The 21,606-nt window shown below is 41.1% G+C and overlaps 1 protein-coding gene across 1 annotated transcript; it reads left to right on the forward strand.

Annotated features, from left to right (window-relative positions):
* The first annotated feature begins 706 nt into the window (after positions 1-706).
* alox5a (arachidonate 5-lipoxygenase a) lies at positions 707-18,084 on the forward strand. The gene is made up of 14 exons (XM_063191075.1): positions 707-996; positions 1,564-1,762; positions 2,564-2,645; positions 2,958-3,080; positions 3,858-3,964; positions 5,184-5,356; positions 5,816-5,962; positions 6,869-7,072; positions 8,111-8,197; positions 9,471-9,646; positions 10,123-10,244; positions 10,457-10,557; positions 14,005-14,175; positions 17,741-18,084. The coding sequence occupies exons 1-14, from the start codon at positions 844-846 to the stop codon at positions 17,918-17,920; spliced, it is 2,025 nt and encodes a 674-aa protein (XP_063047145.1). The 5' UTR covers positions 707-843; the 3' UTR covers positions 17,921-18,084.
* Positions 18,085-21,606: the final 3,522 nt, after the last annotated feature.

Genomic DNA, 21,606 nt, shown 5'->3' on the forward strand with positions numbered 1-21,606 from the left:
GGTCATACTGTCGTTGCATGCTTGTGTGTGTCTGTGTGTGTGGCGATCATGAAAGGTGCATTCACCTGAATGAGGGCATGTTTGTTGCCAGCCTCGGGTGTCTAAAATGTCTTATATTATCATCAGTGCCAGACCCGTATACATTCCACTCTTTGAGCTCATATCTGGACACTATTCATCTTTGCCTGCCAGGCATTTTGCACATTGGAAACTAACAGGTTTGTTTGTTGAGAAACGGAAGTTCTGAGTCCTTTTGCCTATGCAATGAGTGTTCTTCCAAATCAGCTTACCCACCTACCCAAACTGTGATGCGTATTAGAATATTCTGGTTCAGTGAATAATGTAACATTGAATTGAACATTTCTGCCATTCCCATTTGCCATCTGGAGTATTACATAGTTACTAAATAGTTAATTTCATTCAACCACAAAATGACGAGGGATACTGAACTTTTCACGAGGGATACTGAAAAAATTAGGATAGTTGTAAAAAATAGTGTTTAATACCTACAACTGTGTATGTGTGTATGTGTAGTAGTAGTGTGTGTGTGTGTGTGTGTGTGTGTGTGTGTGTGTGTGTATGTGTAGTAGTAGTGTGTGTGTGTGTGTTTGTTGCTGTTCTTGAGAAATGTAAGGGGAGGAGCTTTTTTTTTCTCTTTGAACCAGGGACCTATTTTCATTTGCATGTGGTCTGTTACTGGGTCTGTAGCGGAAAAAAACTCCTCGACAGGGGGAAGTCTACCAGCAGTGTCCTGAGCTGACTAAAGAGAGGAGGCTAGAAAAAAAGACTTTCTCGACCGTCAGGACAGTTTCTGACTTGTTGGTCTCATCTTGCCTAAGAAGGATGCCTCATCATTACACAGTGACTGTTGCTACTGGCAGCCAGTGGTTTGCCGGTACCGATGACTACATCTACATCACCCTGGTGGGGACTGAGAGGTGCAGTGAGAGGACCCTGCTGGACAAACCTCTCTACAATGACTTCGAAAGGGGGGCGGTAAGTCTGGGCCCTGTCTTATTTTTTTATTTTTTTTTGAAGTTAAGACATGTTAGCTTGTTTGTATAGGGTAAATTTGGAAAACATCATACACACAGTCCGAGGGTGTTCATTGAAAAAGAAGAGGAAGGATCTGTGTGTACACATCTTTAAAAGAGGAACAGTGGGGCTGGCCTTGTCTACACTGTCCCGCTGATGTTATTTGGCATCATGTTATACTATGAAATTGAACTTGAATTTATACTTGAATTTACATCCAGTGCATTACATTTGGCAGCCGCTTTTATGCAAAGAAAAATAGGCCTACAATCAACATAATCGTAGCTTACAACACTTGCATATTCATATTTAAGGGCTTACGGTAGTAAACTGAATAATTAAAGAAGTAATGGATGCCATTTTTCAGATTTTTGCTAATCAATTCACCCATTTGCTGACCTTAAACTTCTTCAATCTGTCTTCTTTATGTGGGATTCAGTGCTCAGGTAAAAACTGTGAAGATAGCAATAGTGTGTTTTTCTATGTTTTTTATTCCACTTCTTTATTGAACTGAATTATTTCCCTTAGGTGGACTCTTATGATGTGTCTGTGGAAGAGAGCCTCGGTGATATTGAACTGGTCAAAATCGAGAAGAAGAAATACTGGTTCCAAGACGACTGGTATTGCAGATATATCTCGGTGAAGACGCCGACTGGGGATCACGTCGAGTTCCCTTGCTATCGATGGCTAGTGGGAGATAAGGAAGTGGTGCTGAGGGATGGCACTGGTAGGGACATGTTGTACTTCCAACAATGTTGCTGATGTGTCTAACAAGTATAGAGTAGTAGAGAATACTATAGAATAGAATAGAATAGAATAGAATAGAATAGAATAGAATAGAATAGAATAGAACTGTTTAAATCTCTTCATGAGGCCCCTTCAAGTGATTTGGGATTCCAACTTTAAAATATATCGAGGTATTTCAACAATTGCAAAGCATTTTTGAAATTTAAGTTATTGCACAACAAACAAGTGATAAAACGGAAAAGTGTTAATTTGCTCAGGGATGGGACTGGTAGGCATAATATGGCGTCTAATAACAATGGTGTATGCTGTGTGTGTGTTAGAAAGAGAGAGAAAGAGAGAGCGAGAGAGAATGCAAAGCTCTGAGCCAACGTTGTAGTTGGGTTGTTGTGCTATACATTGAATTGTTATTGTTTTTTTTAAACTGTTTTACCTTTTCATTTATGGAGTACAACAAGTATTGCATTCCAATATAGATTTTTTTTTTAATTTTTTTTTTTAGAAAATTTCAAGAATGCTTGTACAGCAAACCAACTGTTTATAATATAGGAAAGTGTTAACATGTATTTGTGTTTGTGCATTGGTGTGTGCATTTGCCCACATGCCTTCGCAAGCATTTATGCACAGTGTGTGTGTGTGTGTGTGTGTGTGTGTGTGTGTGTGTGTGTGTGTGTGTGTGTGTGTGTGTGTGTGTGTGTGTGTGTGTGTGTGTGTGTGTGTGTGTGTGTGTGTGTATGTGTGTGTGTGTGTGTGTGTCTGCCTACCTGCCTGCCTGCCTCTACAGCCCGTTTGCCACAGTATGAGCAGACCCGGACAGCAAAGACCCATCGGCGCAAAGAACTGGAGACAAGACAGAAGATTTACAGGTACTTTAAAGAAGTGTGGAAAGAGGTATAAGAGCCTGTAAAACTCGTAAAATGCATATTTTCAGAAAGAAGAGGCTGTGAAACCTTCAGGAATTAAAATAATAATAATAATATTCGCACATTCCCATTGGGTGCTCTCAGAATGAGCTTCAAAATTATTTTCCAGATTTGTAAGGCTGAAGTTTCTTCTATAGTCATTGACATATGAGAAAGTGTTTTTCTAATGTCAGTAAAAAACAAAAACCAAGAGCCTGTGTTAAGCACGAATGTGAATTCTCTTCCTACTAATAATGTCTCTCTTCATGTTCAAAGATGGAAAGAGTGGCATCCTGGTTTTCCTATGAGCATCGATGCCAATGCCTACAAAAACCTGCCTCGAGACATCCAGTTCGACAGTGAGAAGGGCGTGGACTTCGTGTTGAACTACAGCAAAGCGTATGTGCAATGTGCCACTACCAACACTGCTGGCGTTGTAGTGTATGTAATAAAGTCACTATCTCCATGGTGCTGCTAGCCATTACTACTACATGCATGCATTTGCATACCACAAACACTCACGATATGTTACTCGCGGTGAGTAACTCAGTTGTGCAGGCACCGCTCATCATACTTCTATCAAAGTTCTATCAAAATGTATCATGATAGTTAATCTATCACCTCTTGTCTTGTTTACTGGCAACAGCCTTTGAAAGATTGATGCACAAGCACTCTGTCGACAGAGGAAATGGCTGGGTGTGTGGTCTGGTCAATATTTAACCGGAGGTGTGATACTTTTCAAAGAAATGATGAACCACAGATAGATTATATGTGTCAGTGATGTTGCAGAGCCAGAACGCTTCAAAGATGCACCGCTGAAAACTGTCAAAAGGCTTTTCTGCAATAATTTGATTAGTGTGTGTGGGCGTTTACTTGTCTCTTATTTTAATAAATCTATCTTAATAACCAAAAAATCTGTGTTGTCTTTTAGGAGTGACTGTCAGTTGTAGTTCTACCCATTTGGGGTGCCTAGGCAAAATGTAGACATGGGGCCCAAGGCGAAATCTAGGCATTTTCTGTGGCATTTACCAAGGCAGCGCTGACTGTTGGGGGGTGGAATGTGTGGGTCCTACTGCAGCCCTCTGCAATTGTCAATGCCTATTGGTAAAGCCGGCTCTGGTGACTGCACTGTGCTCATGCCGTTCTCCATGCCTCTTGCACTGTATGTCCCTACAGAATTGAGAACCTCTACGTGAACCAGTTCATGCACATGTTCCAGTCCTCTTGGAATGATCTGTCAGACTTTGAGCAAATATTCATGAGGATCAAGAATACCATCTCAGGTAAGTAAGCAACACACTGTAGTCTGGATTCTCAGAATCTCTTCGTCCTTAAATTTGCAGAAGCGATTTGATTGATTTTGCAGAAGTTTGGGAAAACTAAACTGGGAACACTGATGATGGGCTAGACCCGAAACGTTTGTCCCTTGTCTGTCGGTTTTATTTACTTTTTTCGGCTTTGTTTCATACCGTTTTTGATTTTGCATTCAGCTCCAGTGTGCGACTCCTTTCTTCTTTTTCATTATACTGCCCTTGGAATTACGCACCGAGCGAAGCACTCAGTATAAGACATTGGCGCGGACGCCACCCCACCATTACTATACAGTTTGAGAGGAGATAGTAAATCAGTTGGAGCAGTCTTAGCCTAGTATTGGATTTCTAGCAATAATAACAAACTATTAATGGAAAATCTAGCAATATTAATGGGCAAAACTTGTCTGAAAATCCCTTTAGAGTTGGAGAATGAGGGCGTAGAGCTGGCCCTTATTAAAATCGACCATGGTTTTACTGTAGTAAGTTACCATAGTTTTACTGTAACCATGGTTTCTCTAAGTACTCTGAGCCAACCATAGTATTACTATGGCTTATCCATGTTTTTTTGGGGGAAACCATGAAAACAGTGGTTCCTGACTAACCATGGATCATGGTTATTCATGGTTTTCATGTTTTTTTCCAGCATGGTTTGTGTCTATGGTTTAACCATAGTCACAAACCATGCTAAAAAAACATGGTTAGTTGTGGGTTTCATGGTCAGCCAAAAAAACATGAAAACTTGTTTGCAGCCGTGGTGTAATGTTTAGGGAGTTGGACTGAAGATCACAGATTCGGATCCCACCCTTACCTCTCCCTACACCTCCATCCATGACTGAAGTGCACTTGAGCAAGGCACCTAACCACATTGCTCCAAGTACTGTCACCAATATGTGCGTTGGATTAAAAAAAGTGTAATTTAATGAGTAATTAGAAACCATGGTAAAACCATGGTTAGTTTTCAGAGTAAAACCATGGTTAATTTTATAGTTAAACCATATTCAAACCAAAAACCCATGACATCATGGATTACCATGGTTAATTTTCATAAGGGGGGAAATGACCCACATAAGACATGAACCTGCTCCCGATAGGCACACAAGCACATAGTATGTGGTTGGGTATTTTTAGCACCCCCAGAAATGGTCTGTTTTAAATGTGAGCAACGTTTTCTTTGTCCATTTGACAATAGAGTATGTCATGCAACACTGGAAGGAGGACTTCATGTTTGGCTACCAGTTCCTGAACGGATGCAATCCAGTCATCATCCAGAAATGCAGCAAGATACCAGATAAATTCCGTGTGACGCACGACATGGTGAAGGACTGTCTGGAGCGAAACTTGACCCTTGAGGAGGAAGTTCAAGTAAGACAACAGAGAATCTAGGGGACATGTACAAGGATCACAATATTTGTAACATGCAGCAGTACTCAAAGAAAGACATGCAGTGAGATTAGAGTTGTATGCCTGTACTGTGCATAGGGGTGTGTGAGAGTGAGTAATGAGTAAATACAGTAGTATATGACTAGAGTTTGATATCACTTAACAAATTTTTACTTTTTTCTCTCTGACACAAAAATCTCTACATTTTTTGTTTCCTAAAATGCCATTAGAAGAATAAGAAATGTTCGTGACTATTTTGTGATCTAACCCTAACCCTAACCCTAACCCTAAGAGTCAGCTTACATTGGTTTCATTAGACACATCATTTCAGTTTTTAGGCCTACTGGACATTAAGGTTCAGCTTTCTCATTTTTGTATCATCCAGATTCCAGAATTAATCAAAACCAATGAAAGATTGATGAAAATGTTGGATTTTTGCAGGCTGGAAACATTTACATTGCAGACTATGAATTAATGGAGGAGGTCACCGCAAACAACACAGACCCTTGCACTCTCCAGTATCTGGCTGCTCCAGTTTGCCTGTTGTACAGGAACAAAGCCAGTAAAATAATGCCACTGGCCATTCAGGTACGGCTATTTTGCCTGGTTTTTTTTTTACCTATATCAAATCTACAAGGTCTGAGATTTACAAGGAAATAGACCAAGCATTTGAGGTTAATGTACAGTGTGAATAGGAGCAATTTTGCACAAAACTCAGAATATGGGGGCTACAGCAAGAGAATAAATTCTGCGAGCAGGTTAACTATAGATATTAAAATTATGCAATGAAATATGGTTACAAATGTTAAAGTTAATGTATGTAAGATTGTGGCCCAATTAGGCATTGCAATTATGCTGCTTATTGCAACTATACTGTCCATTCACAAATTTGATCTTTTCATGAATATCTAATAAGTAATCAACTAAGGGTCTGACCAAAGTAGAGTAAGTTTTGCATCTTTATGTCTACCACTGGGAAATCAAAATGGCTGACATGGAGAAGATGCGCCTTTTTATCTGTGAAGTGTAAATTATGTGTAATTATGTGAAGTCATAATTATACATTTGTGAATGGGCGGCAGAAATACTGAAAGTAAACTACAAAAAACAATTATAAACTCATTCTCATGATGCAATGTTTATATTTATTTGAAATAATTACAGTATGCCATGATAGTTTATTAACAGTCATTGTGATTAATTACATGACTGTTATAATAAAGTGTTGTCAAGATGTCAGAAGCACATTATATTAAATAAAATTCATGACTAACTGTGATGTGAAATGCTAAACTGACTTAATTTCATATATTTTTATTTTCATTTAGCAGAACAGGGAACAGTCAAGTGCATCATATCCTACCCGTACACAGTCTTATCTTCACCCACTGATGGTGTAACATTACCTCACAAAGCCCCAACTAGCACATTGGGAGATAACAGTATCTCACTGAATGTCAACATCAATAAACGGAAATGATTTCTTCCTGGCAGCTGGCCCAATCTCCTGCTGAGGACAACCCCATATTCCTGCCCAGCGACGATGAGTACGACTGGCTCCTGGCCAAGATATGGGTGCGCTCCTCGGATTTCCACATCCACCAAACGGTCACCCACCTTCTGCGTACCCACCTCATCTCCGAGGTCTTTGGCATCGCCATGTTTCGCCAGCTTGCTGCGGTCCATCCAGTCTACAAGGTGCCTATACAGTATCTATCTGAATGTGTATAATAAAATGTCTTTTTAGCCATCTGTAAGGACATTATACTCATAATGACGAACTGTAACTTAATAACAATATGAATGTTTTATGTCAATACCTGACACTCTGTGGAGACAATGAAAGTGTTGAGGCATCTGTGGCCCAGTGTTAAGGGATTTGGTTTTAGTGTCAGAAAGTTGCATAATGCCTCCTCGGGCACCTAACCCATATTGCTCCAGGGACTGAAATCAATACTGTACAGTGTACCTAAATGACTTGTCAATGGATAAAAGCTAAGTACAATATCATGGAAGGTGGTGTTTATTAGAATAATTGAAATAAACATTACAAGAGTTGTTATTTACAGCACATAGTTGCATTTTACATTTCATTACATTACACTACACTAAGTGTAGTACTTAGCTGACGCTATCTAAAGCAACTTACAGTTATTTTACAGGGTATTGTTTACAGTTCCTGGCGCCATGTGGGGTTAGGGGCCCAGCTCAAGGCCACTCCTGCCATAGAGGGAGGTATAGGGGGAGCGGATTCAAACCTGCAACCCTCTGATCCTAAGACCACGTCCCTAACCATTAGGCCACGGTTGGCCATTTCATATTGCGTTAATACTGTATACCAGTGGTTCCCAAAACTTTTTTCCTTGCGCACCCCCTTGTACATTTCAATGTGGTTCGCGCACCCCCTAAGACAATGTTTTGGTGTACTTATGGCCACTCAAATATGGCTTCACTGCACAAGTCATTGCACATTATGCAGAGTCATTTAGGGAATCCTTAGACTTGATGTTTCTTCAAGCATACAATTCACCACACAATTAAAAACTACTTCATTTTCATTAATGCTGTATAAAAAGTAAACACACATATCCGCCATTGCTCAATTCAGCTCGCGCACCCCCTTGTTTCAGGCCACGCACCGCAGTTTGGGAAACCCATTGTAGTGTATTGTAATGTATTGTATTGTGTTGTGTTGTATTGTATTTATTGGCATGTTGTGTCTCCTGTTTCCCACAGCTGCTGATTCCACACGTCCGCTTCACCATTGCCATCAACACCAAGGCCAGAGAGCAGCTGATCTGTGAATGTGGCCTTTTTGACAAGGTGCATTTGGTATTGAAGGGTTTTTTTAGCCCATAAATGACTTAGTAATTGATCTTTAATGCGCTGTCAATGAATATGCATCTTAGATTATTAATTGAAAAAAAGAGTAATTCATGCAGGAGTGGCATTAGCTGTGGTTACACTACCCTGACACTGTCACTACCATCCGGTCATTGACCCATTTACTGTTGTGATGAGATCATGGCATCATACGTTTGAATAGTAGGCTCTCTCAAACTCAGGACAGTAGTTGTTGCCTTTAACTGAACATGCAGATTCATATCCAAAGTCATCAGGTAGAGAAGAGATTGCACTCTCTTGCTTATTGTGTTTACTCGGTCTGAGTGCGGCTTCAGGCCAAAACATGGCACCTGTGTAACCTGGAGAAGGTGCACTAAACATGTTTGTAAAGGGAGTAAACAAGAGAGTGTGGTCTTTGCTCTATGTCATCATGGCTTTATAAACAGAGAAAAATCCTTGGAATTATACCATCCTGCCTGAGATTCTTTCCTGATGATTGTCAGTAGGGTTCTAAACAAACTTTCCCCCCACCAGCCAAAATGGCTAGTGTACCTGTATGTTAATCCTACTAGCCAAACACATGCTCAATAATGGATCAAAGTGGTAGTAAGTTGGTCAATAGTAGTCCGGCAATAGTAGTAGTCCAACCAAACTGAAATTTCACCAGCATTTGGCCGGTTGTCTGGTGTTCATTTAGAGCCCTGATTGTCAGACAATGAACTATTATTCCTAGACAGCTAGTATTGCAGATCTATTTTTTTCCTTGGCATGTGTTCTCTGTAAAAGGAAGTCATTTGTATATTTATTTGCATTTCACTGTTTTAAATAGATTCAGCTTGAGAAACAGTCCTACCATTGCCAATCCATGTGTTTTGCTCTGGAGAACACACTTGCTACCTTGTCACCTACCTTGTTGAACGATTACACTGAACTGTCTGACTGAAGTAAATGTGTTTTTACGACATCTGAATTGGACACATCCACCTCTTGAGTGATTCCATGCTAGTAGCTTGCATGTTAGTAGTTTGCATGTTGGCCCTACCGGGACTCTAGCGGTAGGGCACTGGGCTGCTACGCTGGCGACCCGGATTCAATTCCGGCCCGGGTCGTTTGCCGATCCTTCCCCATCTCTCTCTCTCTCTCCCCGCAACGTTTCCTGTCTCTCTCTACTGTCCTGTCACTAATTAAGTCTGAAAGACCAAAGCATTTTTTTTAAGTAGTTTGTATGTCTTGTCTTGTCTTGTATTGACAGGCCAACGGGACTGGAGGAGGGGGCCATGTGGAGCTGGTGCAGAGAGCCATGAAGACCTTCACCTACAAATCCCTCCTCTTCCCAGAGGCCATCAAGGCCAGAGGGATGGATGGCAAAGACATCCCCACCTACTTCTACAGGGACGATGGCACCAGGGTCTGGGAGATGGTCAAAAGGTAATGAGCTGAGGGTGTTGTGGTGCCGTGCAGTATGGGGACCTAGGTCCGAATCCAGCCTGGGTCATTGGCCAATCCTACTCCATGTCTCTATCCCCCAACTTCATTTACTGTCTAGTCTTCACTGTCCTGTCTCATAGGGGCACAAAAGCCCATACAATGTTAAAAAGGGTAATGAGCTTGGTTACACATAGATTATGATGAGGTGAGCAGAGCAGTGGGTTAATGTCTAATTTAACAGGAGGGAGCTGAAAGCCATTTGGTTGTTTCAAGCTGAAAATATCCTGTAATGTTGCATGTAGGTGTGTTGTAGCTCTTCAATGCTTTTTTGTAACCGTTGGATTGAGGATCGCCATATGTTCATAGTAGGGTCAATGTTAAAAAATGCTTTAATTTTTTAATGTTTATTGCATGCTTTTACCGTCCAGAGAGTGTGGTAACTGGTAAAACTAACTTATGAATTTGCCTTTTGAAAGTTTTGTGGCAGAGGTGGTCGACATATACTACAAAAGTGATGAAACTATCCAGAAAGATGAGGAACTTCAAGCGTTTGTGAAAGATGTCTGCAGCTTCGGAATGCAAGATTTCGATTACTGCGGTAGGTGTTTTTATTTCTCCACATCTTACCCCACTATCAGATGCAGACAATTAGGGAAGTCACTTTAACAGGTTTCCTGTGTCCTGGCAGAAATGGACTTCCTGTCGATCTAAAAACCTACTTCTGTTTGCAACATTCACCCTTCCTGGTGTGTTCTTGGGTCACTCACTGGTGTCGTTGACTTACTTTTACATCCTTTCACTGCATTGCAGAGTTTCCAAAAACCATGGCAACCAAAGAGCAATTGGTAGAGTATCTGACGGTGGTGATCTTCACAGCGTCTGCACACCATGCTGCAGTCAACTTTGGCCAGGTAAAAAAATGCAACATCTCTACCTGCCTTGCACAGTAAACAGGTTAAACACATCCAAAGAGTGTGCACAGACTTATCATGTCTTTTAACATGTCATGCACAATCAGAGTCAAGACATTCTCTTCTAACTGATTACAGTATCAATGATTATGAAATTGAGACAAACTCATACATTGAGAACCACAGGTGACATGACATTTAGTCCTAAGCAGCCTTATATATCAAAGAAACACGTCACCTATTTTAAGGTGGTGGATGGGAATGAGTACTAATTAAAGAAAGATAATATAATACCGGTATGCACAATCATGTTACATTTGTTAACCTGTTAATATCCAAGCTTTAACCCAGAGGTTGTCAAAGAACTGAAAAGTCTGCAAATCCTATTTGGAATTCACACTTTACACTGGTAAATGCATGTTATTTTACAGTCCCTGTAAAACATTTGTGTACAGTAACAACAATGTGAACAACAATACCAGGGGGTTAGAGTGTATTCGGGTCAGGGCTTTTGTTGGATATGCACAGTTTTAGTACATGAATGGTGTTAGAGCTAGACTGAGCTGTAAAGTCAATTGTAAAATAAAGGTGCTATCAGACTATTTGCACAACTTTGAGCTCCTCCGGTCTGTCTACATTACAAAAGAGAAATTGAAGAGTTCAGATGCAAAACCCCCTAAGTGCCATTTCAGAAAATAATCTTAATTCATTTTTATTTATATACAAAGCTATACAAAAAATTGTAGTATAACTACTTATATGTATTATCAAGTACATGAATGTAAATCAAACCATCAACGGGGTTCTTTAAAAATATAGAAGTGCAGGTCTTCAGAAATGGAGTTAGGGGGTTTTGCATCTGAACTCTTCAATTACAATCAGGCTATTGGACTATTATTGAACTGTGTAGGTGTAGATTAGGATGTTGGTGAGCAAGACCAGATGCAGTGACAGAGAAAGTGGTTTGGTAGTCTGGTCCACTATTGAGGAAGTACAGGCAGGGAGATCAGTTTTGACTCAGACCACCTTGGGGAGGGAGGGAATGGCCAGACATGAGTAGGATTACTCTCACCACATTTACCACCCAAAATTCTTCAAATGTTTTCAAGATTATTTGCTCGATACTGGTGGTTCCTACAACACACCACGTCCCGTATCCGGAGGCCTTGCCCTGTAAATATTAGCTGTCACGACAGCCGTTAGTTTGACGGTTTCTATAACAATTAATGTAAAAATAAATGACTGATTAATCAGTGATTGTGAATCAGTGTGCATTTACTGTGGACAGACTACTTGTGAACACTTGTGATTAATCATCCACTGAACATTAACACACCCGCAGTAAGAATCCAGGGTCGTGTAGAGGTACACGCACGCACAGGCACACACACACACACACACACACACACACACACACACACACACACACACACACACACACACACACACACACACACACACACACACACACACACACACACACACACACACACACGTAAGTACAAGGAGAATTTCATCCATCGTATTAGATCAGAGAAAAGGGGCCTTAAAAACACTGTATATTTCTGTTGTTTGGGAACCTGGCCTGGCTGTGACAATACCCCCACCCCCCAACCTGGAGGTGCAACTGAGGAAAAGAGTGCCTTGGCGGTCAGCTGAGATGGGAGCGGTGGAACTTGGGTCTAGGACATCATTCCTGTTGACACAGGAGTGGGCCTCAAGGCTATACCCCTCCCAGTCCATAAGATATGGGATGCCAATAATAGAGATTCTCCCTCATGGGATACACGGGACCCTCGTCCAAGAGGAATGGCAGGGGGGGGGCCTCCAAAGTAGAGTGGGGTGAGTGATAGGGTGTAAAAAGAGACACATGGAAGGCAGGGTGGATCTGATAAATCAGGGGAGAGTTGAAAGTGTTAAAGGATACATGTAACTTCAGTCAATTTCAACATGCAGTTGTAATGCTCACACTACCCTGGACAGTACCTGAGGTTTTTTTTCTTCTTCTTCTTCTTCAGCCTTTTCCGAGATCCTGGTCATTGTAATGAGGGCAGCGCTTTGTTTACATTTCAAAAAACATTTTTATTTATTCCCCAAAACATCCAAAAGGTTATACAACATCAGCAGACAACTAGCAAACAGCAGTACCTTTTGGGAAAATATTTAGAGTAGGTCTATGTTATTTAAAAAAATGTTTTTAAACAAACACTGCCCCCATTAGAATAGCTCATATCTCAGAAAGGGCTGAGCCGAAAAATGTGGCATCACCGGGTACTGACAAGTCAAGGGTAGCGTGAGAAATATAACAGCATATTGAAATTAACTGAAGTGGTCCTTTACAGTAAGTGATTGAGTTGATCTGTTTCACTGTACTGCCTAACAAAGGCAAAGTGCAGTAACTATGCCAACACTAACAATTTCAAGTTTTGGCATTAGGTTGGATATTTTAGTTACCGCAAATCTGACATAGCACTGTCTCTAAAATGGGACACATAAGGCTTTGTCACAAGATAAAGGAGGCATAATGAAGACCATTTTCTGTCTGAACTAAATTTTGACAAAATATTTAGTTACTGCACTTTGCCTTTGTATAGCAGTATAGCGAAGGGACCTATGAATCTGAGACTTGGAGGGAAGACGCATGCAGATGTTCCAGATGGAGAGCTACACTTTTTGCCCCACCACATAGTCCGGTGTAGTCGACCGCCGGGTGTTAGCATGTTGGCGATGGACAGCCTGTTTTACAGTAGGTGGTGATGAGTCTAACTCCAGACTCTGGCTCTCCTGAAACCAGGTGTTGACTGCAGGGATTGAGGAATAGTGGTGGTTGGTGGCCAAGCATGCCCTGGAAGGAGGTTAGACCAGTAGAGGACTGACACAGATTTCTGAGTAAGGAACTTGCGCCAAGAGTTCTGTTGGTTGTGACAATAGCTGCATAGGAAATGGCTCCTGGATCTTCCTCTCCGTTTGCCTACTGGATTGTGGGTGAGATCCTATGATGGTCTTCTAACAAAGAAAGGTCTTCCGAAAGGGAGAGATGAACTGTGGCCCTCTGTCAGAGTGCATTCGGGAGACCTGGCAGATGGATGAGCTTGCATGACTTAAAGAGTCAAACCACTATTACAAGGATGCAGATGTTACCGTCTGAGTGGTGAAGGTCTGTGAGGTACGGTAGTCCACTCCGAGGTGTGACCATGGTCTCTGTGGAATGGAGATGTCTAGGGCCTACCATGGCACACCCTGCACAGCCGAATATCTGTTGCCCTTGTCTTGTGTCCTTTTCTTATGTGACAGTATGACTGGTGCTCCTGAATCCCCAACACGCTGTCCACCATGATAAAAAATAGACCCACACAATTTCATACTAAACCGTAAGGTTTTATGTTGTTACTCTGAAATGTTCTGTATGTTGAAGATCTGCGTTTATGTCCTTGTCGTGTGTGACAGTATGACTGGTGCTCCTGGATCCCCAATGCTCCATCCACCATGAGGAAGCCCAGGCCTACAAAGAAGGGCCAGGCCAACGTGAAGTACGTCATGGAGAGCCTGCCCGACCGCGGACGTTCCTGCTGGCACCTGGGGGCCGTCTGGGCCCTCAGCCAATTCCAGGATAATGAGGTAGAGTATAGAGCAGTGGATCTCAACCTTGGGGTCAGGGCCCCACATGGGGTCATTTCAAGTGTCCCAACTGTTTCAAATCACTTGATTTTTTGTGAATAATAAAAAATGGTCTTTTTCAAAACATTCAATCCATACTTGTGAAAGGGTTTTGTGAATTGTGCACAGATAACATATCTTCTGTTAAAGCCTTGCCAAAAAATGTTTTGAGGGAATTATGTGTTCGCTCGATACATGATACGATTCTCAAATAAGTTGTTACATGGCTGATTAAATGTTGTAATAGTTGGATAATGGTTGGAACAACACGAGGAACATGTGAAAGTTAATTACTGAATGACAACTTTAATGCACAAATAAAAGGCAAGAGAGAGTCTGTGTCACTCAGATGTAGAGGGATTAATTATTCCATAGAAATATTGAATTACCAACATTTCAGATATACTTATAAGGTTAAAATGAAATACAAGTTTGGAGAAGCCCAACAGGCCAATCAGGAATTATATCTTGAAGGATGGCCCTTAAGTATTGTCACAAATAGCATTCTCTACTATGTTCCAACAGTGTGGCTGTACAACACCACATGATAAAATGCTCAGGTTGCAGTCAAAGAAAAAAAAACAAACACGCACATCCGTCTCAAAAATGGGTGCTGATGAAGGGCATGCTGCCTGAAACGTTACACATGAAACAAGAGAAATTGGAGCTTGGTGTTGCAGACTTTAGTTTTTGCTATTTCAGGTTGTAGGCAAGACCTGTCTCATATTAAAGTAAAACATGATGGAGATGACACCTACCAGCTTAGGTGTCTTATATATACTCATGCCGCCAGTTAATGCAACTACTTTGTAAGTGTGCTCCTTTGTCTTGTCTTTAGTCTTGTTCAACTTTAACAGCTTATTGTTGGCCCTGTTCCTACTTTTTTGAGATTTGATCCATGTGTGAAATTTTAAATGAGCACACATTTCCCTCAACGCAATACTTTTGCTTGGCTTTCACAGATGATATTACATTAGAGCAGTCATGGGTAATCTGCATCAGACTTGTAGCCCAAAGGTTGTTGGTTCGACTCCAGACACGCCAAGTTGGTGGGAGGAGTAATTAACCAATGCTCTCCCCCATCCTCCTCCATGACTGAGGTACCCTGAGCTTGGTACCATCCTGCTGCACTGCTACCTTCCGGGTGCTATTGGGGGCTGCCCCCTTGCACGAGTGAGGCATAAATGCAATTTCGTTGTGTGCAGTGTTTACTTGAGTGATGTGGAGTGTTGTGTCACAATGACAATGGTAGTTGGAGTGTCCCAGTTGGGCTTTCATGTCACTTTCACTTCATTATTACTAATGCTATTATCCAAAGTTACTTGCAGTCATTTTTACAAGCTATTGGTTACAGTCCCTGGAGCAATGTGCCTTTCTCAATAGAACTTGAAAGTGATGTCACCTCCCCCGATTTCATGGGACCTCAACGGCGTTTTTAGCCGAAAACCAAAGCATGTAATCCAATGGCGGTATTAAAATGATATTTCGATCCCGTTCGAGTTGTATTTTTGTTTAATTTTTCGTACGAACCCCCAAACTTTTTAGAAAGCTGTGTTTCTTCACATTTTTCATGCAGACGGCCTCGGAACAAAACATTGATACTTCTGCATGAATAATCTTTATCTAGCCTCTTAAACAGCATATTTGTAGCCCAGCGCATATAATGACTGAGATCAGAAGATATTTACTCGCTACCATGTTGTTAAATGGTCATCTTAGGCCCCGTGAAATGCGGAACTAGGGGGCGCTACTTTCAAGCTCTATGGCACTTCAGCCACGGATGGAGGTATAGTGAGAGGTTGGGATTCAAACCTGCAACCCTCTGATCGTAGGACCACCTCTCTTGCCATCGGGCCACAGCTGCCCACCCCCTCCCCAATATACTGTATGACGTCTTTGCAGAACTCCCCGTCGTACTAACATATTGAATGTTTTGAAAACAACAGAAGTTTGCTTTTATTCACAATATAAGTGTCCCAACTTTTTTTGGAATCCTGTTTGTACAATGCAATTCAGTATTATTATTGACAACCCTGAATCCTAATAGGCGTGGGCCTATACTGTGGACATATACTGCATTCTCTTTAGGGTCTACAAAAGTATGATATTTGAAAATGTATAAAAACGTGACCACCAGGAATAGTGTTTCATAACCTTCATAGTAACATTGTAATTACATTTTTGAACTCAGCATTTCATTTGATGAGAGTAAACTAGAATGAAACGCATTTCAGATTATTTTAATGTTAAAGAAGAAATCCTGCAGTTGAATTATGAACGCTACATTTGACAAACAAAAAAATGTGTTACCGAGCTCTGACAAGTCAACGGTAGAGTAGCCATACCACTGCATGTCGAAATTAGTAGGAATTCTCCTTTAAAGTCAGGGAAATAAAGGGTACAGCAGCCTACATGAACATCCATCTAATCTTTTCACTTATTTTGTTACATCTGATTACTCCAGAAAGAAGTAATTTTAAAAAAAATAATTCAATTTATTTGTTTAGGGGGAAAGCCCCTTGAGATAGGATATCTCGTTTTCGAGGGGGTCCCCAGGACAGACAGTACAGTACAGAAACAAGAACAGATACTAAAACAAAATACAGAAACAAAAACAGAACACTGATCAGGACAACACTTTCACACATACAGTACTTTCACACAAAGTCTCCCCCACTCCCACCCCAACGTCGTCACCCTAGAAAGAATAACAGTTGGTCAAAACATGGCAGTATTAAGCCTACACACTTACAAAGTATAATATTCAGTATGTAGCATACAGTACAGTAGTACTCAGCACATCAGCATTAGACATAATCAGACACCTGATCATAATAATTATTCAAAAACATTGACATGTAGAGTTCTCCTGTAAGTAGGTAAAGATGGAGAATTTGAATGAGTGAAAGGAGGCTATGGATCTGATATGCCCCGGTAGACTATTCCAGTCGTAGGGCGCTCTAAATTTAAACGCCCGTCTACCAATCTCCTTTGTAATGTTTGGCACCGTGAACGTGGGGTGTTCAGTGAGCCGTAATCTATGGCCAGGTCTATGTGAGATTAGATAGCCTTTAAGATATTGGGGAAAGTCAAGGTACACACATTTAAAGATGAACTGATACCAGTGAAACTGTCTTCTGGCTTTTGGTGATAGTACGTTCAGGGAGTCATACAGTACACAGTGATGGGTCCTAAACGGACATCTAAGAACAAATCTACACAAGTTATTATAGGCTACAGTTAAAGGTTTCAGATTTGAGTCTGAGGTGTTTTGATAAACAACATCAGCATAATCTAACAATGGGAATATTAGTGATTTAACGATTCTCAACCGTGTTGGTTGAGAGAAGCAGTTTATTGATCGATACAATAAACGTAGACAGTTATTAATCTTTTTAACAACAGTGATAATGTGATGCCTGTATGAGAGTTGTGAATCAAGCCATAGTCCTAAATATTTACATTCTTCGACTTGGGCCAGTATTGAACCATCAAGAATTGAGAAATCGAATATATTTCCTCCCAGCTGTTTTTAGGCATGTACCCAGATGAGCACTTCATTGAAAGGCCCGTGAAGACGGCGATGCAGAACTTCCGCAGGAATCTTGCTGCATTCTCCCGTGAGGTGAAGAGCAGAAACGAGGGCAAGAAGCTGCCGTACTACTATCTGTCTCCGGACAGGATCCCAAACAGCGTTGCAGTGTAATTAACCAAGATGTCAGAGCAGAAATATATTGTCTTTCCTCCTTTTTATTTCTTTGTTGTGCACACACAGACACAGACACAGACACAGACACAGACACACACACACACACACACACACACACACACACACACACACACACACACACACACACACACACACACACACACACACACACACACACACACACACACACACACACACACACACACACACACTGTACATCAAGAAGGCTGATAGTTTGGTAGAGAGGCTAGTCTAGGAGTTTCAAACATAGATTGTGTTTGGATCACTTTGTCAGGTAACATACTTTACAGGTGTAGTATGGGAAAGGCCACTACTAGAAAGGTGGTGCACCGAGTTGTAAATAGATATAAGATGCAAATAAAGCAGGGCGTACTGCTTCTAAATTGCTAAAATACACGTGGAGTTCATTTTCTTGTCAAATATTTGTGAATGATTAGCATACTGTAATATGGATGTAATGTGTGATAAGACAAATTATCATCTCAGCTGTTCATTATAGTGCATTACAGAAATATAATATATACATACATTTCATTTATTTACTTTTGTGAGCTATGCCATGCTCTAAGTTTTGCTCTTTGCGATGTGTAGTTTGTAATCAAGTATCACTAGGGCTGGGCAATATGACGATATATATCGTAATTGTGATGTAAAAGTGTATATCGTGATCTTTCTCCTATATCGTTTATATCGTGATAGTAATTTATCAGTTGTTTACAATTGAATATCATTTACTTACATTTCATGTGGTCACAATAGGCTACACACTATAAGTTAATGTAACTGTAAAAATAAGAATTAAAGGATCCATTTTAAAGAAAGGTTGTTTTGCGACATGAAAAAATAAAGAGCAAATAAAGAGAATAACTGAAAACGTATGTAATTGTGCTATATCGTGATATATATTGTTATCCTGATATAAAGTAATCCATATCGTGATATTGTTTTTTTCCATATCGCCCAGCCCTAATATCACTGTATATGAGTGCCAACAATGGCTTGTTCTGACTATGTTCTCATTGAAATCAAGTAGGTCCATTGTTGTATGTTGTATGTTGAGCACAAATAGATTTTGACCTAGGCCTAGCTATTACCTGTGTTCTTTTCTCCCCATTTTCTTCTTTACCTGACAGTCTGCAAAGGCATGCTTCTTATGTGCTGAGGGAAAACTGTGTAGGGAATGATGATGCGATCTCAGGGATTGTGGACAAGATTGGTACTGATATGAAATTGTAAATACTGCTAAGTCTTCTGCATTTAAGCACAAAATCAAAAAATGTTGCTGTCTGAAAATGTTCTGAATGACATGAAGTTAGTTTGATCTGTAATTTTCTGGTAGCTGTTGAAGCTGACATCGGCATTGTTGTTGCATCACTTGCTAATAAATGTTGTGACGCTTTTTGTGGTGGAATTTCAGAAATTATTTCAGGAGGACATTCTGCTGTTTGATGGATCTGATGGTGTATGCCTACTGATGGTAAGCCGCTGGGGATGTACTCAAACACTGGAACATACCGAAACGGACCAAAAAGGACTAATAACGGACAGAAACGGATGCAGAACGGACCGAAACGGATCCAGATTTAGCAAGATACACATTCTTCTGTATTTAATATCCAATGATTATAACACCCAATTCTTCCATAAAAAATCTACTCTTTGCTTTTTCCAATATGTTTGAGAGTGTAGGCCTACATGGGAAGCGAAATTGTTGGCCACCCCTTGGGAGTGTTGGAGACGGCATTTTGAATGAAGTAAACTCACCAATATTTAGGCCTATTGTTTTTTTATAGGCCTATTATTTATGGAAGAATTGAGTATTATAGTCATTGGATATTAAATGCAGTTAAGTTTTAAATGTGCATTTATCTAAATTTGGGTCTGTTTCTGTCCGTTGTTGGTCCTTTTCGGTAGGCCTACGTTTCTGTCCATTTTGGTACGTTCTGAGGCCTACACCCGCCACAGGCAGTATTTTAGCAACTGAATTCCCTCCGACGTTTGCAAACGAACTATACAAAATGTTAATCACAAATTCTGCACATTGTTTATCACATCGTGATCACAGCATGTGAATGATGGCACAAGCAGTAATATCAACATTTGGGCCGGATTGTATGTGGAAAAATGCGACCCAAAAGTTGAAGCTGTGGTGAACTTGCAATTTTTCTGTTCATCTGAAGAGTGAACACACCAGTGCAAGGGAGAGGGAGGAGAGGGCGAGCGAGAGAGACAACAGGATGGAGCGAAGCCACAGGTAGGCCTACAGAGAGAACAATCCACTGACCTATGTCACCTGTGGCTTCCTAGGTCAGTGGCTGTGGCTTTGTCCCATCCTCTCTTCTCTCTCGTTCCTCTCGATCGCCCTCTCCTCCTTACACCGGTGTTCATGGAACTTTGGCTAAACAGAAATATTGCAAGTTCACCGCACAGGTCACAAATCGCACCCAAACAAATGTGGTCTTCTGGAATGGTAGTTCTAATTGTTTCCTTGATTATTTTTTCCAAAATAGGGTTAACATGGCAGTGGCCTACTCATGTCATGTTAGTCTTTAACATGGACATTCCCCAAGGGGCTGGCGTCGTGTTGCTCTCAAATAGCCTACTCTTTTTTCTTTTTTATATTTTCATGGGCTTTTTTGCCTTTATTTCAGAAAGGACAGAGAAGAGTGACAGGAAGCGAAAGTTGAGAGATGGGGTAGGGATGGGAAATGACCCAGGCCGGATTCGAACCCTGGGTGGGCATGCAAGCCCAAATGTGGGGGGGCTTAGCGCACTGCGCCACAGCACCTTAAATCGCCTACTCTAAGCCTGGGCCCGGTCTTGAAAGTAGACTGGTGTGTATAAAATGTACAACTGGTGCGTAAAGGGCTGACCAAAACCCACATTTGAAAAGAAGTAGGGCCTAAGGTGTGCTTTTTAGGTAGAAAACACATACAACCACACTATGCCATTCAAGACAAGTGTCCTATGAAGAGAGTAGCTCAGAGTTACCCAAAATAGTTGTGCAACGATATAGATAGTGCATTTGTCTATTTTAATTGTGCTCTTTCTGTTGCTGTTACTAGGACCGTCCTCGAAAAAATGTGCACTACTTTTGAAATCATTGTTTTTTATTACAGGGTGTTACAGGGATTTTTAGCGGGCAATGGCCGCGTTTGTGATGGAGCAGTGCTGCTTTTACTGGGCAGCGTGCATGCGCTCCTTGACACTTCAATGGGCTCGTTCGTGATGAAGCAGTGATGCTTTTTTCTAACCAGAATGCATCAAACTGGTAAAGTGTGCATGCGCTCTGCCCAACAAAAGCAGCACTGAGCCATCACGAACACAGCCACTGACTGTCATGACTGTCAAGCAAAGATTGTCAAAATGAGCTGCCTTGAAGCTTGCGCCTTGTAACTTCCAGACGTCTTGCAGAAATGGCAAGGGGATGTCTCAAGTAGACTATTGTAATAGACAATACCCCATGTAAATGCACCCCATCTTATTAAAGTTGATTCGCCTGGGTACAAGCCTTTGGAGGCAAGAAATAGAGAGACAATCTGCTCTCACTGTGTCTCACTCTGTCCAACATCTGCTGTTGTTTCACTCTCACCTTGGCATCAATGCTGTTGGCAGGTACACAAAGTCAGAGTCCCCTCTCTTCTCTTTGCATGCAGATGTCT

Source organism: Engraulis encrasicolus, chromosome 24 (genome assembly GCF_034702125.1).
Source record: "Engraulis encrasicolus isolate BLACKSEA-1 chromosome 24, IST_EnEncr_1.0, whole genome shotgun sequence".
Lineage (NCBI taxonomy): Eukaryota > Metazoa > Chordata > Actinopteri > Clupeiformes > Engraulidae > Engraulis > Engraulis encrasicolus.

Excerpts from the sequence above, each read along its gene's own strand:
- alox5a (XM_063191075.1), top strand. The coding sequence starts at position 844 with ATGCCTCATCATTACACAGTGACTGTTGCTACTGGCAGCCAGTGGTTT. Across the intron at positions 997-1,563 it reads ATGACTTCGAAAGGGGGGCG|GTGGACTCTTATGATGTGTC; the intron begins GTAAGTCTGGGC and ends TATTTCCCTTAG. Across the intron at positions 3,081-3,857 it reads GTGTTGAACTACAGCAAAGC|AATTGAGAACCTCTACGTGA; the intron begins GTATGTGCAATG and ends ATGTCCCTACAG.